This window comes from Fistularia commersonii, chromosome 26 (genome assembly GCF_037954325.1).
Source record: "Fistularia commersonii isolate RoL2024-O1a breed Wild chromosome 26, RoL_Fcom_v1.0, whole genome shotgun sequence".
NCBI classification, from domain to species: Eukaryota; Metazoa; Chordata; class Actinopteri; order Syngnathiformes; family Fistulariidae; genus Fistularia; species Fistularia commersonii.
The window spans coordinates 11907717-11929230 of record NC_141309.1 but is presented as its reverse complement, the minus strand read 5'-3'; the positions used below and the strand labels follow the sequence as shown (position 1 = coordinate 11929230).

Below are 21514 nucleotides of genomic sequence, written 5' to 3'. Positions count from 1 at the left end.
GGCTTGTGGATACTGTGACATGGGTCCTATTCATTCCTATAGCCCTCAGCCAGCACACTGCCAAGAGCCAGAGTTGTTTTCATAACTACTATGAACCTCAGTTGATTTTAAAAGCTGACCACACAGGACAAGAGCCTACCCCGAGGATGGTGAGAGAGACTGAGAGTGTCACATGTCACATGTCACATGAGGCCAAAAATTTCAGAAGAAAGAGAGACTTTATTATTTGTGCAAATTTCAGGCAATACAGCAGCTGAAGGACAAGAGATTTTCTTTGCACTGGTTCTATTGGTCAGTCTACAGATGACAACTGGTTACCTGGGGGAACCAGCAATGGCATAGTGTAATTCCTTTATTTTTCATTATATCTGTGAAAGCAGATTCATTTTTTGCTAAATTTACAGTGAACTAGTTAAACTGATCAGCCTTTCACGGCCCTTCAACTCAGTTGTCAAATGGAAGACAATGTATGGTAACACAGTTGAGTATAGTGAAAACTTTCTCAAAGTGCAACAGAATGTTAAAGAGTATACTTTATGCTTCCATCTCAGTATGATTTGATGCTTGAAGAAAATGTCATCCACCATATACAGTATGATGGTGAGATACTGTGCACTTGATTTTTTTCCATCCATCCATCCATCCATCTTCTACTGTTTAACCTGCACTCAGGATCCGGGGGATTTTTTTTTTTTGTAAACATTAAATAAAAAAGTGGGAGAATGTTGGTTGGAACACTGGTGTTTTGTTCATGAAGAAGAACAGGTTTACTTTCAGGGTTTTAAAGATAGACCTGGTTGTTGTTGCTTTTTTTTTAAATTCAAAACCCGTGACAAAATGGCACCATGCAGTTTTTAAGGCTGAGGTTTGCTACAGGAAATAAGCCAGCGGTCAGTGTGTCAGTGTGTCGTATCATCCAACGCTGATACAGTGCTGATAAGGAAGTAGATTTTCATTCACTCATGACTATAAACAACAGAACTCAGGGGAATGACTGACATGTTCTTATACAGTACAATATGATCAGAGAGTAGCGATATTGCTTTTGGCTATAGTTCTTACTGCTGCATTACAATAATGACTCAAATTTCCTCACAAAAATTTGATGCGCCGCCGTAAAAGATATTAAGTATTATATCTTTAAAAAAAGAAATAAAAAATAAATAAGTTGGACTTCAACTACAACATACTGTAGAGTGGCACAGACGCACTTCATTTATTCATATTGTGCATCTGATGTGAGTCTTAATATATTGTTAGGCTTAAGAAAAAGTCTTTTTTTCCTATTTTATCCAATTGCCTGTTCCTGCCAACAAAATGCAATACAGCAAAACTCAGCATGCTCTTCAATAACGAAAAATGATCTGTAAACTACTGTGAATATTAAGACTTTTACATTTGAAATGCAAAGTAAATACATCATAAAACATTTGTTGCCAAAAAATGAAATAAGAAATCTATTGTATGATTGTACTCAAACATAGCTGATATCTCCTTTAAATATTGCCAAACAATATCTCATATGAACCGAAATGAAAATGCTAAATTTATGAAGCTTCTAAGTCGCATCAATTAGGTGTGTAATTGATACTCTATTTTTCAGCACCAGAAGATGCCAAAATTAAGACTTTGCAATCCAATTTTCATCTCACTTAGGCTGCTCTTTAAGCTGGTGTTCCCTCAGAGCACCAGTGAAGGTTGCCGTCCACACATGCAGAGCCGTTCCAGCGGAGAGGGTGAGGAAGAAGAGGAAAGCAACCTGGAAACCCAACCAATCAACCACACCTCCAGCCAGAGCGCTGAACATCAGCTTCCCCAGCACCTCCAGGGTGGCCAGGAAACTGTAGTGTGTTGCCTACAGGGAGGAAAGAAGTATAGGGCCAGAAAGTCAGTTGAAGAGGTATTGAAAAGTGAAAAATGACAAAAGGGAAAGAGAAATGAGAGAGGAAGAATGAAAGACATTGTGACTGAAAGAGGTGAGAGACTACGTTATTGAACAGAAAATATGACACGTTTATCCAACAGTAACTTAACTGGAGTGTATTATCAGCTATGACACAAAACAATAAGTATGGAAAATCATCAATGACTGACAAAAAAAGGGCCATGTAATAAACACAACAAAGAAGACCAAGTGTAAGAGAGAGAGAAAGCGTGAGATTGTGGCCTGAGACGATGGATGGAGGCCAGCTAAAGAAGAGTATCTGATCCCTGCCTTAAGGCTTTCAGGACGGACCAGGACAGACAAGAAGGAAAGATATTACCTAATCTGTACAAGACCCCCCCCAGCCCCTTGGCGGAGTGCACCGCATTCAGCAGAAAACTCTAACAAGACGAAAGAAAGTGACACAATCTAATGACCCGACAAACAATTTCTTCTTTCTGCATTAAAATATGGCTTCAAATTGCATAATTTCAAACAGCTGATCTGTATTTTATCCGTTATAAATCACCGTGGGCCTGAGGTGTCAGATACAATCTTTTAAATAGTTTCACTCATCTGCAATGCAGGCTCAAAACCAATTGTTTTATTCCTCTACAATTTCTATTGATTATTTATTACCATTTATAAAACGTCCTGCATTCTCATCAAACAGAAAGGCTGGCGATATCGGAAAGCAAAGCCTTCAAATGAAGTTACATGCAAGTTGATTAATGCTGTGGTGAGTTTAGGGTCTGTATGTTGAGAGTCCGTGTGACCACATCTAAGTAGAGTGCCTTTATTCGGAGTAACTTGTTTGACAGATTTGGTTTCTTTCTCCTGGGGATCGTTAACAACCACTCACACGATCGGCTTTCCGTCACTGGATAGCACTACCTTCAATAACACTCACATACTCATTGGCAAGCTAATGCTCCCCCCCTCCCCCCTCCCCCCCCTCCATGCGCGCTCTCTCATTCCCCCCCCCCCTCTCTCTGTCTATCCCCCATCTCATATACACTCGCTCAGATATACACACATAGTGAAAAAAAGCAAACAGTATATGTGTCATGAGAACCTCTCAAATGAACTCCCGGTTAACATGTTCACATGTTGTGATCGGCTCTCCAGTGTTTTTATATATTCGACGTAACAGGAGTGTAATATCTGTGCTTCAACCTGTGATTTTTTTTTTCTTTAAATGTCGCCTTTTTTCCCACTTTTAAGATTGACAGCAATTTAAATGATAATTTGTCACCTTCAGAGATTGACTGAGTGAATGGCTGTGCTAACAAGGATCACCTCCAGGCAATGATGGCCCAGTTACGACAGGGACAAAAGGAGTTATGTCAAAGAGGAGAAAACGAAAGAGGAGAGGAAAAAGTCAGAATGGAAAAGAGAACACTTAAATGACTAGAGAATGACAAAGAAACAGAGGTGGTAGGAGAGACAATGTCAGTGAGTGGGAGATAACTAAAAGGGGGAGGGGGACAGAAAGAAAAGAGGCAATGAATAGAAACTGGGTCTAAGACTTCTGAAATTTTCCAGGTGGAAACAGCTGATGAAAACTGACAGGCAAAGCAGATGACAGGGGAATACTTGATGTAGGGTGTGGCCCATACAGCACTTCCCCTTCTCCCTTTGACCAGTAGAGGAAATGACCTAACATTACGAAATAGTACACATAAACCCAGACATAAGATAGGGAAAAAGGATGTGCGCTGAAAAGGACAGGAAGATTATATTATCTGCCAAGGAGATGACCTGATGCCACCGAATGAGACAATTAGCAATGAAAAGATAAAGATAACAGAGCAAAAGTATTGCATAACAGAAGGAGGACACATACAAAAACACAACTGCCCATATGCCAACCAAGTGTTACCTGAATGCTGTCCTCTGCCCTCTGAGTGCAGTGCATCATGGTAGTGAAGGTGAGCGTGGTGATGAGGCCTCCCAGGAAGTGTTGAACACTCATACTTAGGACGGCCATACCTGTGGGAGCAAACACATGCACAACCTCGTCAGGCATCTTCAGTGACATGCACGCGCACACACACACACAAACTTTTTTTTTGTGGCTCAAATCTATCATTTACACACTGTAATGCCACACTCCTAACCCTTCTAACCCTACATGTGCATGGAGATGACAAAGCAGGGAGACAAAGCAGTCGCAAACAGTAAGATGCTGAAACGTCTCCTCTCCTATCCCTCACTACAACCACCCGCCTCGTCCCCAAAACACATGTAGTGTATCCTCTGAGGGGAAGTGGCAGAGCAGTGTTATTGGGAAGCTCAGAGGAACCACAGAGCCTATCTGTCTCTGCTCCTGCTAACACTGAATTATTCACTCATGCCGCCAGAGTTTTGCAGAATAAGACTCTTCAGTCAGCAACACAAGACTGTTGGCGCCTCGCAGATACACCAACCGATCAAGACTGGAATAGTGGGAAGCGGAGGGTTATCATGTAATATTGAAAATTCTGAAGCTGAATGTTTTCTTTTCTCTTCTGGTTGGTTCACTTTTCTGAAATCTTTGTTCTAGGTTAAAAGTGAAGGGGGAGAGGCCTTAACTTTCAGTGTGAGAGGCCTGAAATGGGGAACATATAACTCCGGCAGAGATGAATGACAAAAATCTGAATCCCAAATGCTTTGTGACTGGCTGTGCCAGAGAATAAGATTTGTCATTTTGATATTAATGACTGAATGGATCTCTATAGAGAGAGAGAGAAAGTACCAACACACTCCAAATAATCCAACCTTCTTCTATTCTACTTCAATTCATTGGCTCAGATTAGCTTAACTGTAGTTTGGTTTCCATCTACCTGCTTCTTTGAGTATTTTTAGTTTGTGCATTAAGAAATCTGAACAATCACTGAAAAGACGCATTACACATTTTGTGCTCAGAAGGGGTAAAAAGATGCTGCTTATCTTGTGTAATAAAAACAAATTCATGATTCAGATAATGATCTTCAGACATTTTATCCTTTCCACTCTTTGAATATAAGGACACAGAAACACTAGATAAATGCAGAACAACGAAGACAAGTATGAACTAATCCAAGAAAAACAACCTTAAGAGCTATATGAGATTGTTAGTTTTGTTATTTTATCTGCACAAAGTAGTGCAGACTACTTCTTATTCCATAACTGAGGCAGACAGAAACAGGCAAAAAGTAGGATTTCCCTTTTTCCTTCATGAAAACCCAATGTGACTCCTCATCACATACTTTGTGGGTCAATAAATTGGTGAATTTTGCAACCCAGGTTGGTTTTTTTTCCAAAGGATTCCATAGCTAAAAGACTAAAAATTAGATAAACCACAAAAATGGTAAAATATATTAATTGATACAAACTAAAACATAAAACTTTTGATACTGATGTTATGAGGGTAATGCAAACAATCAACAATATTTGAACACCCAAGCCATGATCTATAAGAAGCCTATGACGAGTATTTCGAACAATTAGTCCCTCTTAAGGTAATCTGAGAGCAATGATGTACAAGAACAGAAAAAAAAACTATTAAAAATGGTTTTGCTTCCAATCATAAATCATCCACCTTGTCAGGGGAAAAACAGAACCATAGGCCTCCAGATCAACTGACCAACACCCAGGGGGAAGCGTCTGCATCTGGAATTCTACAGTAGGACCTACACTGTTCTCAGTTACACACTAATTAAAACTATCCAAATTTGGAGCAGAATGTACCTTATGTAATATTAATATCTAATATGTGCATGTTTGTCACGTATGACACGATCAGATGTCAATGTCTCAAATTCCGTCAGCATGAATTGACGTCCCAGTCCTCTTTTCACAAATGTCCTGGAGCTGCATATACAATAAGAAATACAATACAACTGAGATGCATTAAATTCAGTGAACATCAGATTGTTCATGTCTATGGAGGTTCTCAGTCATCCAGGTCATTTTAAATTCTTGTCAAAATCTTGTCAAAATCAAAATCCAATTGCCACAAGAAGAAGATTTTGACAAGAATCAGATTGTTCAGGCTTTGCTTAGACTGTGTTAACACAACTGAATTGTTACCATTGCGAAACAACAGATCCCAGGTCAAATGACAAAATAAAACATTGAAATTTGCTGCGTTATTAAGTTTAATGTTTTTATAAATGTAAGAGTACACAGCACACTTTATTTTGAGACTTTGTTTCGAGTAATTGGGACTACTGTGAAATATGCATAGGTGGTCAGGATCTAGAAAATGTAATGATGGCATTGTAAAGTATTCACAACAGACTGTCTGAAGAAAAAAAATATAGAAACACAACAACTGAAATAATTGCTTGCAATAACTAAAAGCAATGGGGAAAAGCACATCCAAAGAAAAGCATTATAATCCATTAGAACTAGCGACTGTTGTGCCAATGTATTGATCAGAAACTTGTGTCAAAGTGCGGCAGTCTTTGTGTCCTAACAGATTTTACTTTTTTTTTCTTTATATATTCAGAATAATTGAAATATTCTTTGTAAAAATGTGGAGAATGAAACAAAGTAAAAAGATTCTCTGTATTTTGTTAATATGGAAGTAATCACACTTGCTCTATATCCCATTCACTACATGTAAAAGCGGACTTCACACTATGTTAGCTTTCAGGCTGAAAAGTTAAGCTGCCAAAAAAAAGACTTTTAATCACTGTCGATGGGATAGAAAGAATGAGAGGGAAATGGAGACAGACAGAAAACGGTCTTTTCTCCATTCTAAAGTGTTCATTTTCTGTGTAATATTGTGTCTGATTTATGAACTCTTTGTGTCAAAAAATACCTGCAGGTGTGTTGGCGGGGCTGCATGTATATCTTTTTCCGGTATGTGTGTGTACGTATATCTATCATATTAGGTATTTACAAGAAACAACTTCACAAACTTTGGTCTCCTGATGGAGTGAATACCCTGAGCATTTAGATTTGAGTGACAGCAGAACCATTGCACAACCAGCAAAAGGTGAGTTTGCCATGTGGGGAAGTTAGTTGAAAACTGACGTTTGACTACGTGATGTCAAGTGTGACTCCTTAGCTCCGTGATGTCTATCAGCACCGGGGCAGTCCTACCTGTGGTCTTGTAACAGTACCTGTATCTCACCTTTCATAAGAGGCGATGGCTCCAGCACAGTGAGGAGAGAGCTTTGGAAGACCATGCTGATAGTTCGCAGTACGAATACACGTCGCATCAGAGCCCCAATGCTGGGAAGAGACATGCCAACCAGTCAGATATCAGAAAAATATGATTCCAGGATGGTATTACATTTGTGTGTGTCTCTCCGAGTCCCACATATTAATATGCGCACACACAAAAACATACATCCTTACGGTTAAGCAAACAAGCCCCGAGACACTAATTGATTCCCTGTTAAAGCAGAAAAATCATCCCCCAGTGGGTTTTTGTTCATGACGTAATCAATAACCTGATGAGAACCCCAGCATGAGGAAGATAATGAATCATTGTTAACACACACACATGCACACACGCACACACGCACACAGTGGTGTGTTTTGTTGTGTGACAAGGGATTAACTCTGCCAATCACTCAGAGGATGCCTGCCACTCAAAGGACCGTGTGTGTTTGTTTATGTTTTTGCATGTAATTATTTATGTGTAAAAAAGGTGGCGAAGAAGAAGGGACTCATCACACAAACAGGATCGCTCAGATGTAACTACTGAGCAGGTCGGTTCATTTCATTCCTTAAAAAAGATTTGATGAGGTTCCAGTTTCTAAGGGAAAAACCATGTTGGTCTTTCATTTGCCAAAGACTACAAGACTGTGATTGTCAGAGTAGAAGAAAACCTTGTGCAACCCGGAGCACAATTCTCACTGGCTATTTACTTATTTTTAAAACCATCACCCCAAATAAAATTTTCACAAGGAATGAATTGATTCAATAAACCCTGACAGATGTTTGTTATCCAACAGAATTATCCCTTAAGTGGCAATATATGTGTTCTCAGCAAAATCAGTCCAGCAGCTTTGTGTCATTATGTAAATTTTATTTTCTGACATTACTTTCTGCCATTGTTTTTTTTTCTCCACACATTGCCACTTCCTTCATATATTTTTTTTTAAGTGTTGCTCTCGTGGTTATTTTGGACAGTTACCTCTGGACAGAAGTAGAAAGAGTGGTTGTGCTAGAAATTGTACAGGGTAGAAGAGAGAACAACAGAAATCCCTGAATAAGAATTGCACATAGAAATGCAGCCTTAGTATATATATATATATATATATATATATATATACACACACACACACACACACACACACGCGCACACACACACACACATATTTATATTAATCACGATTAAGTCATCAGCTTATTTACCTCATTAGGAATCTCTTATTTTAACTTATACCAGGCCTATTGCAGTCTACCAATATGCCATTAATACAGACCCTAAATGTACAGATACAGACCTCTCCTTACTTTTCTAACGGAAAACCAATCCTGAATCATTCACATGCTAAACAAATTCTCCTCTGTGGCTCCTTTAAGTCCCCTCTCAATGACAGCCTTTCATATCACACACTCTCAGGAGATGCTGAGGGGTGTGTGTGAGAAAGCAAACCTGCCTGTCTGCCACCTCACATGGGCTGGGCCCAGATAAGAATAGCCATGTTCTCAGGTTGCCAGTAGTGGCTGTAAAGGGGGTCACTCACTGACCACTCAGCCATCTCTGATGGTGGGGAGGATAAAGCTTCCAACTGAGCTTTTAGAGGGTGACCACAACCAACTGAAGAGCCCTTTCTCTATGTGTGTAAGTATATATGTATGAACCAGCTCAGGTAAGGAAAGAAGTATTTAAGTGCCACTGGCGGGCACATATTACTAGCACAAATGATTCTACTTCAGTGTCTTGACATTTCTCTCTGTGTTTGAGTGAGAAATCTTACGGTGAACCACTCTGACAATTTGTTTTTAAAATGATGCATTCAACTGTATCACAAACTATATATACATATATATAATTCAAATAAAGCCAAAGGTCCTCTGCTCCAAATTTTCAATCACCAGCACACTGCTTCAAAAATGTGTAAGTTAAATAAAGTGACAAGAATTTTGTTTTTGGAGTACTTGTTACTTTCTCCATTCATTTTTCTGTTTACAGTTAAAATGAACAACTGGAAAAAATCGCCCTTCCTTAAAATCTAATGTAACTTATCACAGTAATCCTGGAAAAACTGGAAAATTTTGTTTATGTCTAATGACAAAACTTTCTTTTGATTAACAACAAAGTTTGTTGAATTACTTCTATCACTCTTTTTATTCCATGGATGCTAATACTAAAAATCTTAAGGCTTCTTAAAGCTTAAAATGTTAAAAGTGTGTAAAACACAATTGTGGAATCTGTAACTTGCAGACAGCATTCCAACCATCACTGATTTAAATTTGTTGTTAAATGCACTTTTTTCAAAGTTACCTAGTTATTAGGACTTACAGATGAGGAATGATGTTTAAAATTGTTGAAAAAGTTCCACATCAAAAATCACATATTTTAGAAAATCTTCTAATTCAAATGATATTTGGTGTTTTGAGTCTCAGTTTATATCATTAAAGAAAACCTGGAGGCCAGAGGTAAACATGAGAAAAACACAAATATAAAACAGAGCATAGAACTAGCAATAAGTTAGCAATGGGGAGGGGGAGGGAGGAAGCTGCCCCCCCCCCCCATTGTTAACTGTCCTCAACATCTGTTTAATTACACTTGTGCTACTGGCCTTTCCATCACACTGACATTTCAAGCATGTATAAGTACCCTTTCTCAGATGATAAATGGACTTAGTGTTAAATGTACAGCAATACAGAGTGTGAAAGCTAACATACTATCCTCCATTCAGGAAATGTTATTTATAGATCCCATTACATCACACTGGCCATTGGCAGGGCTGTAACATAATGTGATACTATTATAAGCAGACACCTTATGCAACAATGGTTACACACACTGAGTTATGTCAACATGTTAAGTTTTTAAAAAACTATACATATATGGTGAGAGTAACAGGCAGACAGACAGAAAGCATAGACATGCGCATGTCATGCACGCGCGCGCACACACACACGCGCACGCACACGCACGCGGGCACACACACACACGCGCGCGCACACACCCGGAGGAGGCTTCCCTTAATTATCAATCTGGTCATTGGCAAATATTGTGTATCAGTATGTCAGTCTCTAGTAAGTAAGTACAGTCCAGCCAGTACAGTAAATCACTCAATACATAATCTGGTGTAAAATCACAATTATTCTAATTGATATTTTTTCCTATTTTTTTAATACTCTTATTATTTTCCAACAACACTTTTTTTTAATACAGTACAAAAACATCAGACAGAAGCAACAGACAGACATATCTGAAGACATGAAAAAATAAGCCAAATTATATAATGGGTAATGATCACATTATTCATCTTGGTCTTTTCAATTAATATTTTGTCCAATCTTCTATATAGACTGTTATATACTAAGATAAAAATTTAACATGTTTGCAAGAATAAATTCCACACGAATTGCACTGTGTCATTTATATCAGACCCTGAGGGGTGTGAGTGTGTGTACATGTATCTGAGTGTTAGTGGGAAGGATTTGCTGCTCCTGCTGTACTTTTAATGCACACCAGACACAGGGGTCCCTGAGGTCTGAAAAAAGGCTATGTTAACTTAAATTACCGAACACACAGCCAGACAGACAAATGAGCATCACTTACATGAAAGTTAAACACAATAGGGAAGAACAGGCAGAGTGGATGGGATGAGAGTAGGAAAATAAATGGTTGAAGAACAGAATGGGGCAAACCATAAGCTGAGACAGAATCAAGGCTGAAAAGATACACAGCTATTGTAGATGACACCGAAAGATGTTAACATTAGCTTGACAGCATCCCATTAGCTATGAAATACAAAAATTGAAAAATCAGACATCTGAATTTACTTTAATACATGAGACTAACATCTGAAACCTCAGAAAAACTGGGGAAATCTAGTTTCAACTTCGAAATGTGACTTCTTTCTGGCAAATGTGATGGAAATTTAAACTTAAAAAATTACGTTTCTAAATTGCTGAAGGGACAAAGACAAAGATCTGCAAATTTTAAAAAAATGCTATTTGTGTAAGTTGCAGGATACACTCTTTCAATGTTTTTTTTTTTTTACATATTCCCCAAAACTAAATCTTCCAAATGCCAGCTATTCTCAAAGAACATTAAAGAAATTAGCATCAACCATGATAATGATAAGAATTATCCCACTGATGAAGGCTACCTGAACTGAGCGAGCAGCAGGCCACCCAAAGAGGAACCACAGATGGAGAAGCCCATGGCAATGACGCCGTTCCAGAAGCCGAGCTCCCTGGCAGTCATGTGGTGATCCAATAGGAAAAGAGGAAACATGGTCACAGCACCCTGTTCCCCTGCACAGAGTGACAGGAGAGAGGTGGAAGGAGAAAGAGTGGACAAAAAAAGAAAGATATCAATATGGGAGGAAAGAAAAGAAGATAATCAGCAGAGAAAGGAAATCAAAATCTATTAAATGGAGAATTAGCTTGTGTAAAACAAAATATGAAATCAATATGCTGTGAATTATGCACTACATATCACTGACTAAGCAAAATATTTTTTCCATGTACAGTAAATACAGTGTGAGAGACTCCTCTTTTAAAAGCTATCCCAGTGTCAGCCAACTGTGATGAGAATGGTGTTCCAAAGTGTTTAGCCTGCAAGACTGAACAACATGATTTTCTGGAGATGATGACTGCAGAATCAAATAGACCACACTGACACGCGGCACACCTAGGCCTATTCCTGGAAAGTGTCAATAATAGATGCCTGACAAGAAAAAGAATACCCTCAGTCACTTCATCAAACGGAGGCCTAGCGCTTTTCCTAAAGCACAAAAAGGAAAACACAACAAAAACACAAAAACTTCCAAAGATGAAACAAACATCACAAAGACCTTTCAGTCAAAATAAAAAGTTTCTGTCAGACAGTAAGACTTTCTCTGTGTGGTGTTGAGTGTGGGGGTAATGTTCTGCTGAACATTACAGTAAAATATTCAGTGGTGCCGACTATACGCCATTATTATATTAATGGAGACTGACTTCAGAAAGACAGTGGGACCATGGAGCTGCATGAGTGACAGCTTGGCTCCCAGACTGCTGTCAAAGACGACGCAACACAACCAACGACTCACTCAGCCAGCCAGGAGACAAACAAAAATAGAGAAAGAGGAAAAAAGACAGATGAAACAGACTGCAATGAAAAAAATAATAAGCGAAAGCTGAGAAGCTCCCAGTGATAGGGAGTGCAGCAGCACAATGAGTGTCACCGCTGTAACAGTGGTATGACAACCTAGCAGAAGATGTGGAGAAGCAAATGCAGATTCTCTATGTGGGAAACACATGTCGTTCTCTTGCTTCTGTCACTCATGTTTCATTGCTGGTGGTTTACACAAGGTTATTGCAGCCAGTGATGACTAAAACAACCTACCAAGAGGACTTCTCAGAACCATATACCTGCATGTCTTAAAGATTTACATGTTCTAAACAAGTAATCCCTGTGGGGATCAACAAAGTATTATCTTATCATCTATTTTCTGAGCAATTAGCAGTGTACAACATTGTTGTTATTGCCTCATGAATCATCTATGTTCCAAGTTGACTGAAAAGTCCAGTTTGAAAAAAAGAATGTATGAGTCCATCATTGGGGCTGTTTTTACTTTGTTTGCTTCCATGAAACACATGAATCAACAGATTAGAACTGAAAAAAATTGTAAATAAATTGTCTAGCAGGAAATCAGAACAAATTTTCAATGCAGTAAATCCTTTTGAAAATTCTTCAACCACGTATCCAGGATTATAAAGTTCCTTTTCATTTCCGCAAGTAAACAGGCTTACAAGATAATAACTGGATTTGGAGATTTGGGAAAATAATTTGGTGTTGCAGTATATATTTTTATATGTTTAACGGTAAATAAAAAAAAAAAATTCTGATAATTAACTCAAATGAAACACTAATGTTGTTGAAATGGAACCCAAGAGGGGGAAAAATGGCCATGTTGCCCTCATAAAAGTTTGAGAAAAAAAGCCTGCCAGTTTTTCTGTTGAAAGTCAGTTGTGAATAACAGTTGTAATTGCAACATGGATTTTTTTGATTTTTTAAGCTCCAGTCTTTGCATCACAGCAACATTTTAAATCTGGTCAATGTTGCTGAACAATTATAAAAAGAACAACTGTAGATGCAGTGGCGGTATAACTGTGAAAATAAACATGAGGACACTTATTTAACTATAATAAAAATGAAAAAAAAAGACTGTAGCATATGATACAAATGTTAGATACCCTCACTGATAATTAAAATGTAATGCTTACATAAGTCCATTCACATTTTAACAATTGTCATACTCTGTGCTGAACCCTTACAAATTTAATCAAATTTGCTCTAGAAATGTTCATCATAATATAGTCAACTTTGGAAGCAACATTACCCATGATGCCAGGGTTGTTTACCCATGGTTCTGTGCTCCTGTATCTGGCTGTCTGTTGTCTAGCTCAAAGCGTGGAGCTTTCACAGTCCTGCCTTCAACTAATTATTTCTTTAAAGAGGGGGCTGTGGGAGGGTGCGAAGAAAAACACAAGAAAGCTGATTATTCCATTCTATAAATATTCACAAAGCAACAATTGTCCATTTCAGCAGGGATTTCATTAGACATCTGCAAAGATTAAACGAGTAGAGGGGAAGGAGAGAAAGCGTGGAACAAGGAGGGAGAAGATGAGCCAAAGGGAAGAGTGGAGAAAAAAGGAGAAAGAAAATGAAGGAGGGACAAGTTGAAAGTGAGTCATGAAGAGAAAAAAAAATTAAAACATAGAGCAGAAAAGAGCAGCAGGTAAAAGGAGACATGGCACACAGATAAAAAATGACTTTTAGTGCAACAAAAAACAATCATAATGCGAGTTAGACATAACTGGAGTGAAAAGAGAGCAGTCGGGGATGGATGTAGCAAAAGACAGTGTAGAGAGGAGGGGGAGAATATGAAAAGAGACATTGTTAGGAGGTTAGTGAAGAGGAAACAGAGGAGGGATGGCAAGCTCAAAGGAAATCCAATGTTTGTGTTTACAACAGACACAGACTGCAGAAAAAACATGGGAAAAGTCAAAACAATTTTGATATTAAGAAGTTTGGTGACAAGGAAGGTTGGCCACTCTTATCACAGGTCTGATTCACATTAATCTCTCATCTACACTCTTGTAAAAGCTCTGTCCTTGCACAATTATGAGACCTTTGGGATGCATGTAATACTGTAAATTAATAGACAGACCAGAGTGATTCATTTGCAAAACAAAACAAGCTTTTGTTCTGGAGATTGTGGTTTCAATCTGGTATTTGGAACCAACACAACACCTCTTAAAAGAATCTTAAATTTGTAAAGTTTGTGTGATATGGCACACTAATAGCCATTAAAAGAATTAATTTTTAATGTTTCACTATAGATTCTGTTATTTGTGGTTGAGATTATTTTTGTTCATTTGCAACTATGTATCAATGTATTATTATGAGTGTCTACTTATGCAGCTATGGACTTGTTCGTTGTAACATTTTGACAGTTGCTCAAACAATGCCAACAATAGCACCATCCTCGGATATGCGCAGTGCAAAATGATTGTACAGCAAAGTTTGAAAGCTGCTGTAAAAAGCAGCAATGCTGGGTTTTCCAAAGCTGTCTTAGTTTAATTGTCTAAGGTTAAATAAGCAGTGTTGATATCATTATCTTGGGGATAATGAAGGAAGAATCAGTGTTGTTTTTCAAAAGAGCCTGTTTTGAAGGAACAAATATCATACAGAAAACTTTAGTGTTGCCTTATATGTGGCAAAGGCCAAGGGTTGTATACCAACCTTATGCATTAATGGAGGCAAAAGTACATGAAGAATCATGAAGAATGTTAAATTTTATATATATATATATATATATATATATATATACATATATATATATATATTTTTTTTACTCCATGTGCCATGTTTAAGTGTACATTGGGGTTCTAATCTCTGCTTTTCCAAGACTTCCAAGAAATATAACCTTTTTTTTAACATTTTACAACTATTTCAAGGAAAAGTCTATCAATGACCTTATCAGATCAGCATCCGGTTGCTATGTTTACAGTGTTCTAAAAGAATCTTCTTTTATCATTTTAATGTTCATATGTAATAGTCTGTTTAGTAACACGAGCTGCTTCCTGAGTTTTAGCTAATCACAGTTAAATGGCCATTGGCCTCGATTGAAAAAAAGTAGAATAAATGCTCATATTTACAACAATTTTCAGACAATGTACCTCTTTCAAATTAAAGCTGAATATCTCTCTGTGTTTTTTTATATCCATTCTGTGGGGTTCAATTGTTTTGGCTAGTTTGTTTGTTTCTTCTATGAATTAAAAATCTACTTTTACCTTTGCCAAAAGGTTGAAGGAAAGAGCTTCTTATCAGTCTTTGCTTCATAACTCAAAGACAGTTGTAACAGTTCTGCCAATCCTACAAAATACCAGTTTTACAGTGTCTGTTTTTCCAAAGTATGTAGCAGTAACTTCACAGATAATATATCTGTGAAGTGAATATTGAATTTATTATCTATCTTTCTCCCTCTCTCTCTCTCTGTACTATATATATGTGTGTGTGTGTGTGTGTGTGTGTGTGTGTGTGTGTGTGTGTGTGTGTATCTATATCATCCAATCTTGTGGAATCCTTAGTTATTCTGGGTAATTATCCTTAAATACCTCGACTTTAAAAAAAACAAAGCCCATACCCTTCATTCCAGGAAATTACTAAAAGGGATGACCACTGGCTTTCCATATATGTTTTTTGCATAATGAAAGGGGTTAGCTCATGGTATAGAGAAGGATCAGTGCAGGATAAGGGTGAGAGGTCAACAAGGACAGTCGGGTCAAAGTCGGACATATATGCTATGGCTTAGACAAAGGCTGGCAGAGCAGCAGAGATCACTGAGGACACTCAGCCACCCTGAAGAACAGCATTATCAGTCTCCCCTGAGAGCTTGCTAAACAACAACAGGTTCATCAATACGACCAACAGACAGACAGACAGACAGACAGACAGACAGACAGACACACACACACACACGCACACGCACACGCACACGCACACGCACACGCACACGCACGCACGCACGCACACAGTCCCTGAAGCTGATTGCGAATGTCAAAGAGTTCACTGTGGCCCCAAGGGCCTAAAGAACACGGGGAAAAAATTGTATAGATTCAATTCAGCAAAACTCCACCCATCGCAAGCCTGCAAGACCTATGTGTTGATCATGTTTGCTAATGGGGCTTGATCTTCTAAATAATGGAATATTACAGGAAATCCAGGTCGAAGAGCAAATGAAGTGAATCTTTAGTATGGTGTGTCGTAAATTCATTAATATTTAAAATCAAACTTAATATATTAATTTGGAGCGTTGTACTATAGTTTATTGTATTGCAGAGATCCCTTGCTTATACGACATATTCTACAGTGGCTGTGGATCATTGGGTGAATGTGGCATACCTCCTATCAGCAGGTATGTGGTTCTATTGGTGCCTTGCATGGCAGCTTTGTCGTCACCAGTGTGTGTGTGTGTGTGTGTGTGTGTGTGAGTGCAATTTGGTGTAAAGCACTTTTAAATGGCAGGGGGTGAGAGTACTGTATAAGATGAGACTCAAAAGTTAAGACCTTTTATACATGCATTATTTGGTTGGTTTCAAATCAAATATAATTAGTTTTATCAAAAAATGATTATTTTCTCAAGATAAATGTATGACATTAAAACTGATGTATTAAAAATATACAGGGTTACAGTTACAGAATTAGTTGCTCTGATGATGCAAAAACAAGTATTTGCATATTTAGGGTGCATTAGTAACTGTCTATTGTCTTATTTACTAAAGTCAAGTGTTCTTTTATTATCAAATTCTACAGTATGTTTTATCGAAGTTGAGCATACCATCTGCATATATGGGACCAGAAAAGTACAGACTGACATTTCAAACATGCCTTTGTACATGTCTGTACATGGATATATTAGGTTGCCTATATATATATATATATTCCTCTGTCTGTCCATCTCAAGTCACCGTGTGGTAGTGGTTGTTTGTTAATTCATCCACTCCATCAGTCTTCCTCCCCAGCAAGTCCCTTTCCCCTCTAGAAAATACCCTACTTCCCTAAGTTTCAATCATTTTACAGTCGCTCCCCTCCCCACCGCCATCACCCACATGTGCACGGCTGTAAAACAATAGACAATATATTTTATGTCATAACAGGCATGATGCATTCATATGCACCATCCTCCTTTTTCACCAATCCCCAAACTGGGAAAACAACTTTACCCACCCATATATAACTTCAAATGATGACTTCAATGTAAAAATGACAATGAAAATAAATCATGGTGTGTAGATAAGGGCCTAAAGATGTGCAAACAATTTACTTCAAGTCAGGCATTAATTAGGTATACGTTCCACAATGGTGGTGCTGTTTGTATTTCCTGGAGATAATTCCTTGATCTGATTTTGTCTGTCCTACTGAGCCTAGTCTCCAATAAACAGGCAACTGAGGTAAGGCCTTTGGACAAAACTTTGCACTATAGCTTCTTCAACTTCTTCAACCCATCTATCCCGTGGTCAGTTCCTAGAGACAGACATTGGCAGTGTCAATCTCCTTTTAAACTCCATCCTCACAGCAGATAAAGTCACTGGCAGCCTGACTTAGAAAAACTGGATTTGCGCAAAATACTGAAGAGGCATCACACCAGGGCTCTATGATTACAATTATGAAATAGAGAATGGATATTTAGGCCACAAAATGCCTCTGGTTCAAAAATAGTTGAAGGTTGATAAATATTTTACAATACAGTAAAACTGTATCCTTAATACTCTGTAATTATGATGATTAACTCCCAAGTTTACAATAAAAAGAAGACTGTAAAAAATGTATGAACAACTGTTCACTTTTAAAGATCCTTCACCACTGGGAAACACAAAGTCAATGAACATTTATATTTTATAAGAGGGGTATTAGAATATATTTATTCATTTTTCAAGTTGCTTGTATCTCTGTGCGTGCTAGGTAAGTTTTCTCTTTTCTGTCTCCTGTCGATGTTCCTGGCCTACGTCAACTTCATTCCCCTCTCTGCTCTGTCCAACGAGCAGGTATACTCAGTTTAATTTCCCATCATGCCTGTGGCCGGTGATGACACAGGGGTCACAGTTCAGGACTAAGGGTACTGAGTTGGACACAGTGCAAATTTTGATTAATTAAGGAAGGATGAGGAAAAGAGGTCTTTGCTTGTTTGTATCTGTGTGTGTTTGCAAAGAGCGGGGGCTGGGTAGGTCAGACAGACAGATCACTGGTCTCACACAAACATATCCGCACACCCCTTGAACAAAAACAATAAGGTCCCACATAGGCAATTACACAAGGATAGCCAGACCACATTGAAAATATTACACAATCTTTTTTTCTGTCACCCCAAAGGTGTTTGATATTTAGGGTACTATAACAGGAAATGCAGATGCGTGTTGAAGTTGTTAATGAATCTACAGAGCTTGATCACTGAGAAGACAGAGAAATTATCACAAGCATCAGCCAATGCGTGCCTGTGTGTGTGTGTGTGTGTGTGTGTGTGTGTGTGTGTGTGTGTTTGTGCTTGTGTGACAGGGAGAGTGGAGAGGGGTGGGAGGCTTGCTCCCTAGACAGATTAGGGGCTCCAGCCAGCCTTCATATTTTGTCTAATAGTGTTGTCTGCTGCAGCTCATCCGATTACAGAACCCTCCTTAACACTCTCAGAAAAACACACAACTTAAAAACAAAGGAGTATACATCCATGCACATACACCAGTCAATGCTATGTAAATATGAATAGACAATTATATTTCCACCACCCACATCCATGCACACATGCACATACTCGTGCAAACACATACACATAGAAAAATATACATCAGCATGATCTTCAGTTTCTGAATACTATAGACACAAAGACACTCTAATCCTTACATAATCCCCTTCTGCTACCAAACACCAAACTCCTGGTCATATTAACTCTCTCCCACACACACACACACAAACACATACATACACATGCAAGTGCAAACACAAACACACGCAAACACAAACACACACATGCACACTCTAAACTGATCCACTACTTTCAAAATGTTTGCATCTTATTCACATAAAAATGACATGAATTCAATATGCATTGTTGTTGTTCCAGGGAGTATAGCTGTGAGATTAAGAAATCAAAAGTTGTATCTTCATTTCAGAAGTTGTCTTGCAACAATTTCTTTCCAGACTTCTTCAAGACAGCCTGATTGAGAATGAGCGCAGCAATCACGGACACACCAACAGTGACATCTAGTGGTATTAGGAGCCACACATGCACACACAGATTAAAGTTTATTTGAAATAAGACAATTTCAGGGAAATTACTTCATACCTTGTCTGTCTTACTTATAGGCAACTAAACATACATTGTATTATATACTGTATAGATACTTTGTCTTGCTTTTTATTCTCTATAGAATGAGAGTGAGTGAAGAATATAGTATAACACAGTATAATACAGTATAATACATTGTAGTATACTGTATTGATACTTTGTTTTGCTTTTTATTCTCTATAGAATGAGAGTGAGTAAAGAATATTCATACCCAACAAGGTTTATCAAATCAGTTAATATCTAAAGCATCAAGTCAGCGATACTTCGCATACACATCTCAACAGATTTTCCTGTTCCCCCTCTCATTTCACGATGAACATCGAGGAAAGAAACATACTTAAAGAGGACAAAGTAAAGTGAATCACAAAAAAAAAAAAGGGTTCTAAAATTACTTTTCCAGGGCTGGCCATAACTTTTTGTATATGAATGTGTTTGTATTAAGGAGACTCACCTAGTTTGTATGTGAGCACATACAGGACAGTCCAAGGAGTGCCAGGCACTGACAACATCTTTCTCCACACCTTCCATGGCCTCATAGCATCTATTCCCTGTCCTCCCCTTTTGCTACTATCTGTCTGCTGGCCCCTTACAGTCTCGTCATCCAGTACAGGGGCCCCCAGTACAAATAGTGCCACGCCTGCATATACAAATGTCAGCAGCATGAACATCCAGCTCCATCCAGCCACATCAATCACAGCCAGAAGTCCCCCTCCAGCAAAAACAGATCCAGCTTTGTAGCCTACAACTTGGGCCGTGTTACCCAGCCCCAGTTCACTACGACCCTTCAGCAATCCTACTGCTGCCCCATCTACAGCAATGTCCTGGACAGAGGCCAGAGTATTCATGGCCAAAAGGGTTCCAGCTACTCCCCAGATATGCGTCTCTGGGGCCAGTGCAGCACTGGAGAGACATGTCAGCGCCAGTCCAGACACTGTCCATACCAGCCAGCGGCGCTTAGTGCCAACTCGGTCCACCAAAGGGGCCCACAGCACTTTGAGGACCCAGGGAAAATAGAGGATCTTAGTGAAACCAATGCGGGTGAGGGAATGCCCAGCTCCACGCAAGTAGACAGGTAGCAGGGAGGACTGGAGACCATAAGGGATGCCCTGGACGAAGTAGAGCAGGCCCAAGAAGACTAGCTTGTCATTCATGATATCCTTCAAAACACGGCCCTCTGGTTGAACAAAGACTGCAATGGTCCATTGGTCAGGCCACTGTCGGGATTTAGGGTAGAGGGAGGAAGGTCAATGGGACTTGGAACGCCAGGCGACCTGAAAGGAAAAAATTGAATTGAGGCTATGTTTGACGCTGAACATGTGATGTTGTTGAAGGACCTCCGTGGTGTTTACAGACTTTGACGGTGCCAAACTATAGCCAAGACTTAGCTATAGTTGTGTTTACTTACAGCAAGGTACTTAACGTTCATTTTCTGCTCAGTTGTCAGTAACAAAGCTAACAGTTAGCCTCTCGTAGTCAAACCATAGAGGGACAATGACGTGTGCGTTTACACACCTTCTGTCTTTTGATACCTTTATTTTAATCAAAAGACTCATTTGGTTTCGTTGGCACTTTATCACTGCCATGTCCGTTTACGCCGACTTGTCACATATGATTGACAGTAACTTTGCTACATATGGCATTTTGCTGACAACCTCAGACAGAAACACAAATACATTTCACATGCAGTTACACCTCCTCGCAATATCAATTGGGTTTTTGTTCTGACGAATGAACACGTAAAAGCGCCTGCGCATATTTTATGATTCTTGATACGTACAGGGAAAATAAAGTTGGTTAGCCTAGCTTGGTACCCGCGCAAGGTGCTCCGCTCCTTGAGTATAGTTGTGGACTCAACGAACCATGAGGTTGCCAGATAATGTAACTGCAAACCCCCTTTCATTACAGCAAACCCGGAAAGTGTCCAGCAATTTGTTTTATTTTCCTGACTAGCTAGGTGTCTTATATTTTCGAATTAAATTTAGGGAAAAATCAGAGTACTGAGTTTGTCAAGTTTTTTTTTGTCTCCAATCTCATTATGATTAAACATTATTTAATATGTCATCTTTTTTCTTGTAATAAACTGCATTGAATG

General features: G+C 38.7%; 1 protein-coding gene across 1 annotated transcript; it reads right to left on the bottom strand.

Moving 5' to 3' along the window:
- Positions 1-204: 204 nt before the first annotated feature.
- slc33a2 (solute carrier family 33 member 2) lies at positions 205-21274 on the bottom strand. The gene is made up of 6 exons (XM_086174152.1): positions 21200-21274; positions 19874-20693; positions 11200-11347; positions 7029-7129; positions 3807-3916; positions 205-1855 (listed from the first exon to the last, which is right to left on the bottom strand). The coding sequence occupies exons 2-6, from the start codon at positions 20571-20573 to the stop codon at positions 1649-1651; spliced, it is 1266 nt and encodes a 421-aa protein (XP_086030278.1). The 5' UTR covers positions 20574-20693; positions 21200-21274; the 3' UTR covers positions 205-1648.
- Between the last annotated feature and the right edge of the window lie 240 nt (positions 21275-21514).

Coding starts and splice junctions, on each gene's coding strand:
- slc33a2 (XM_086174152.1), bottom strand. CDS start 20,573: ATGAATGACAAGCTAGTCTTCTTGGGCCTGCTCTACTTCGTCCAGGGC. Junction 11,348..19,873: donor TGTGCTCACATACAAACTAG/GTGAGTCTCCTT, acceptor CACTCTGTGCAG/GGGAACAGGGTGCTGTGACC. Junction 1,856..3,806: donor GGGCAGAGGACAGCATTCAG/GTAACACTTGGT, acceptor TCCTCCCTGTAG/GCAACACACTACAGTTTCCT.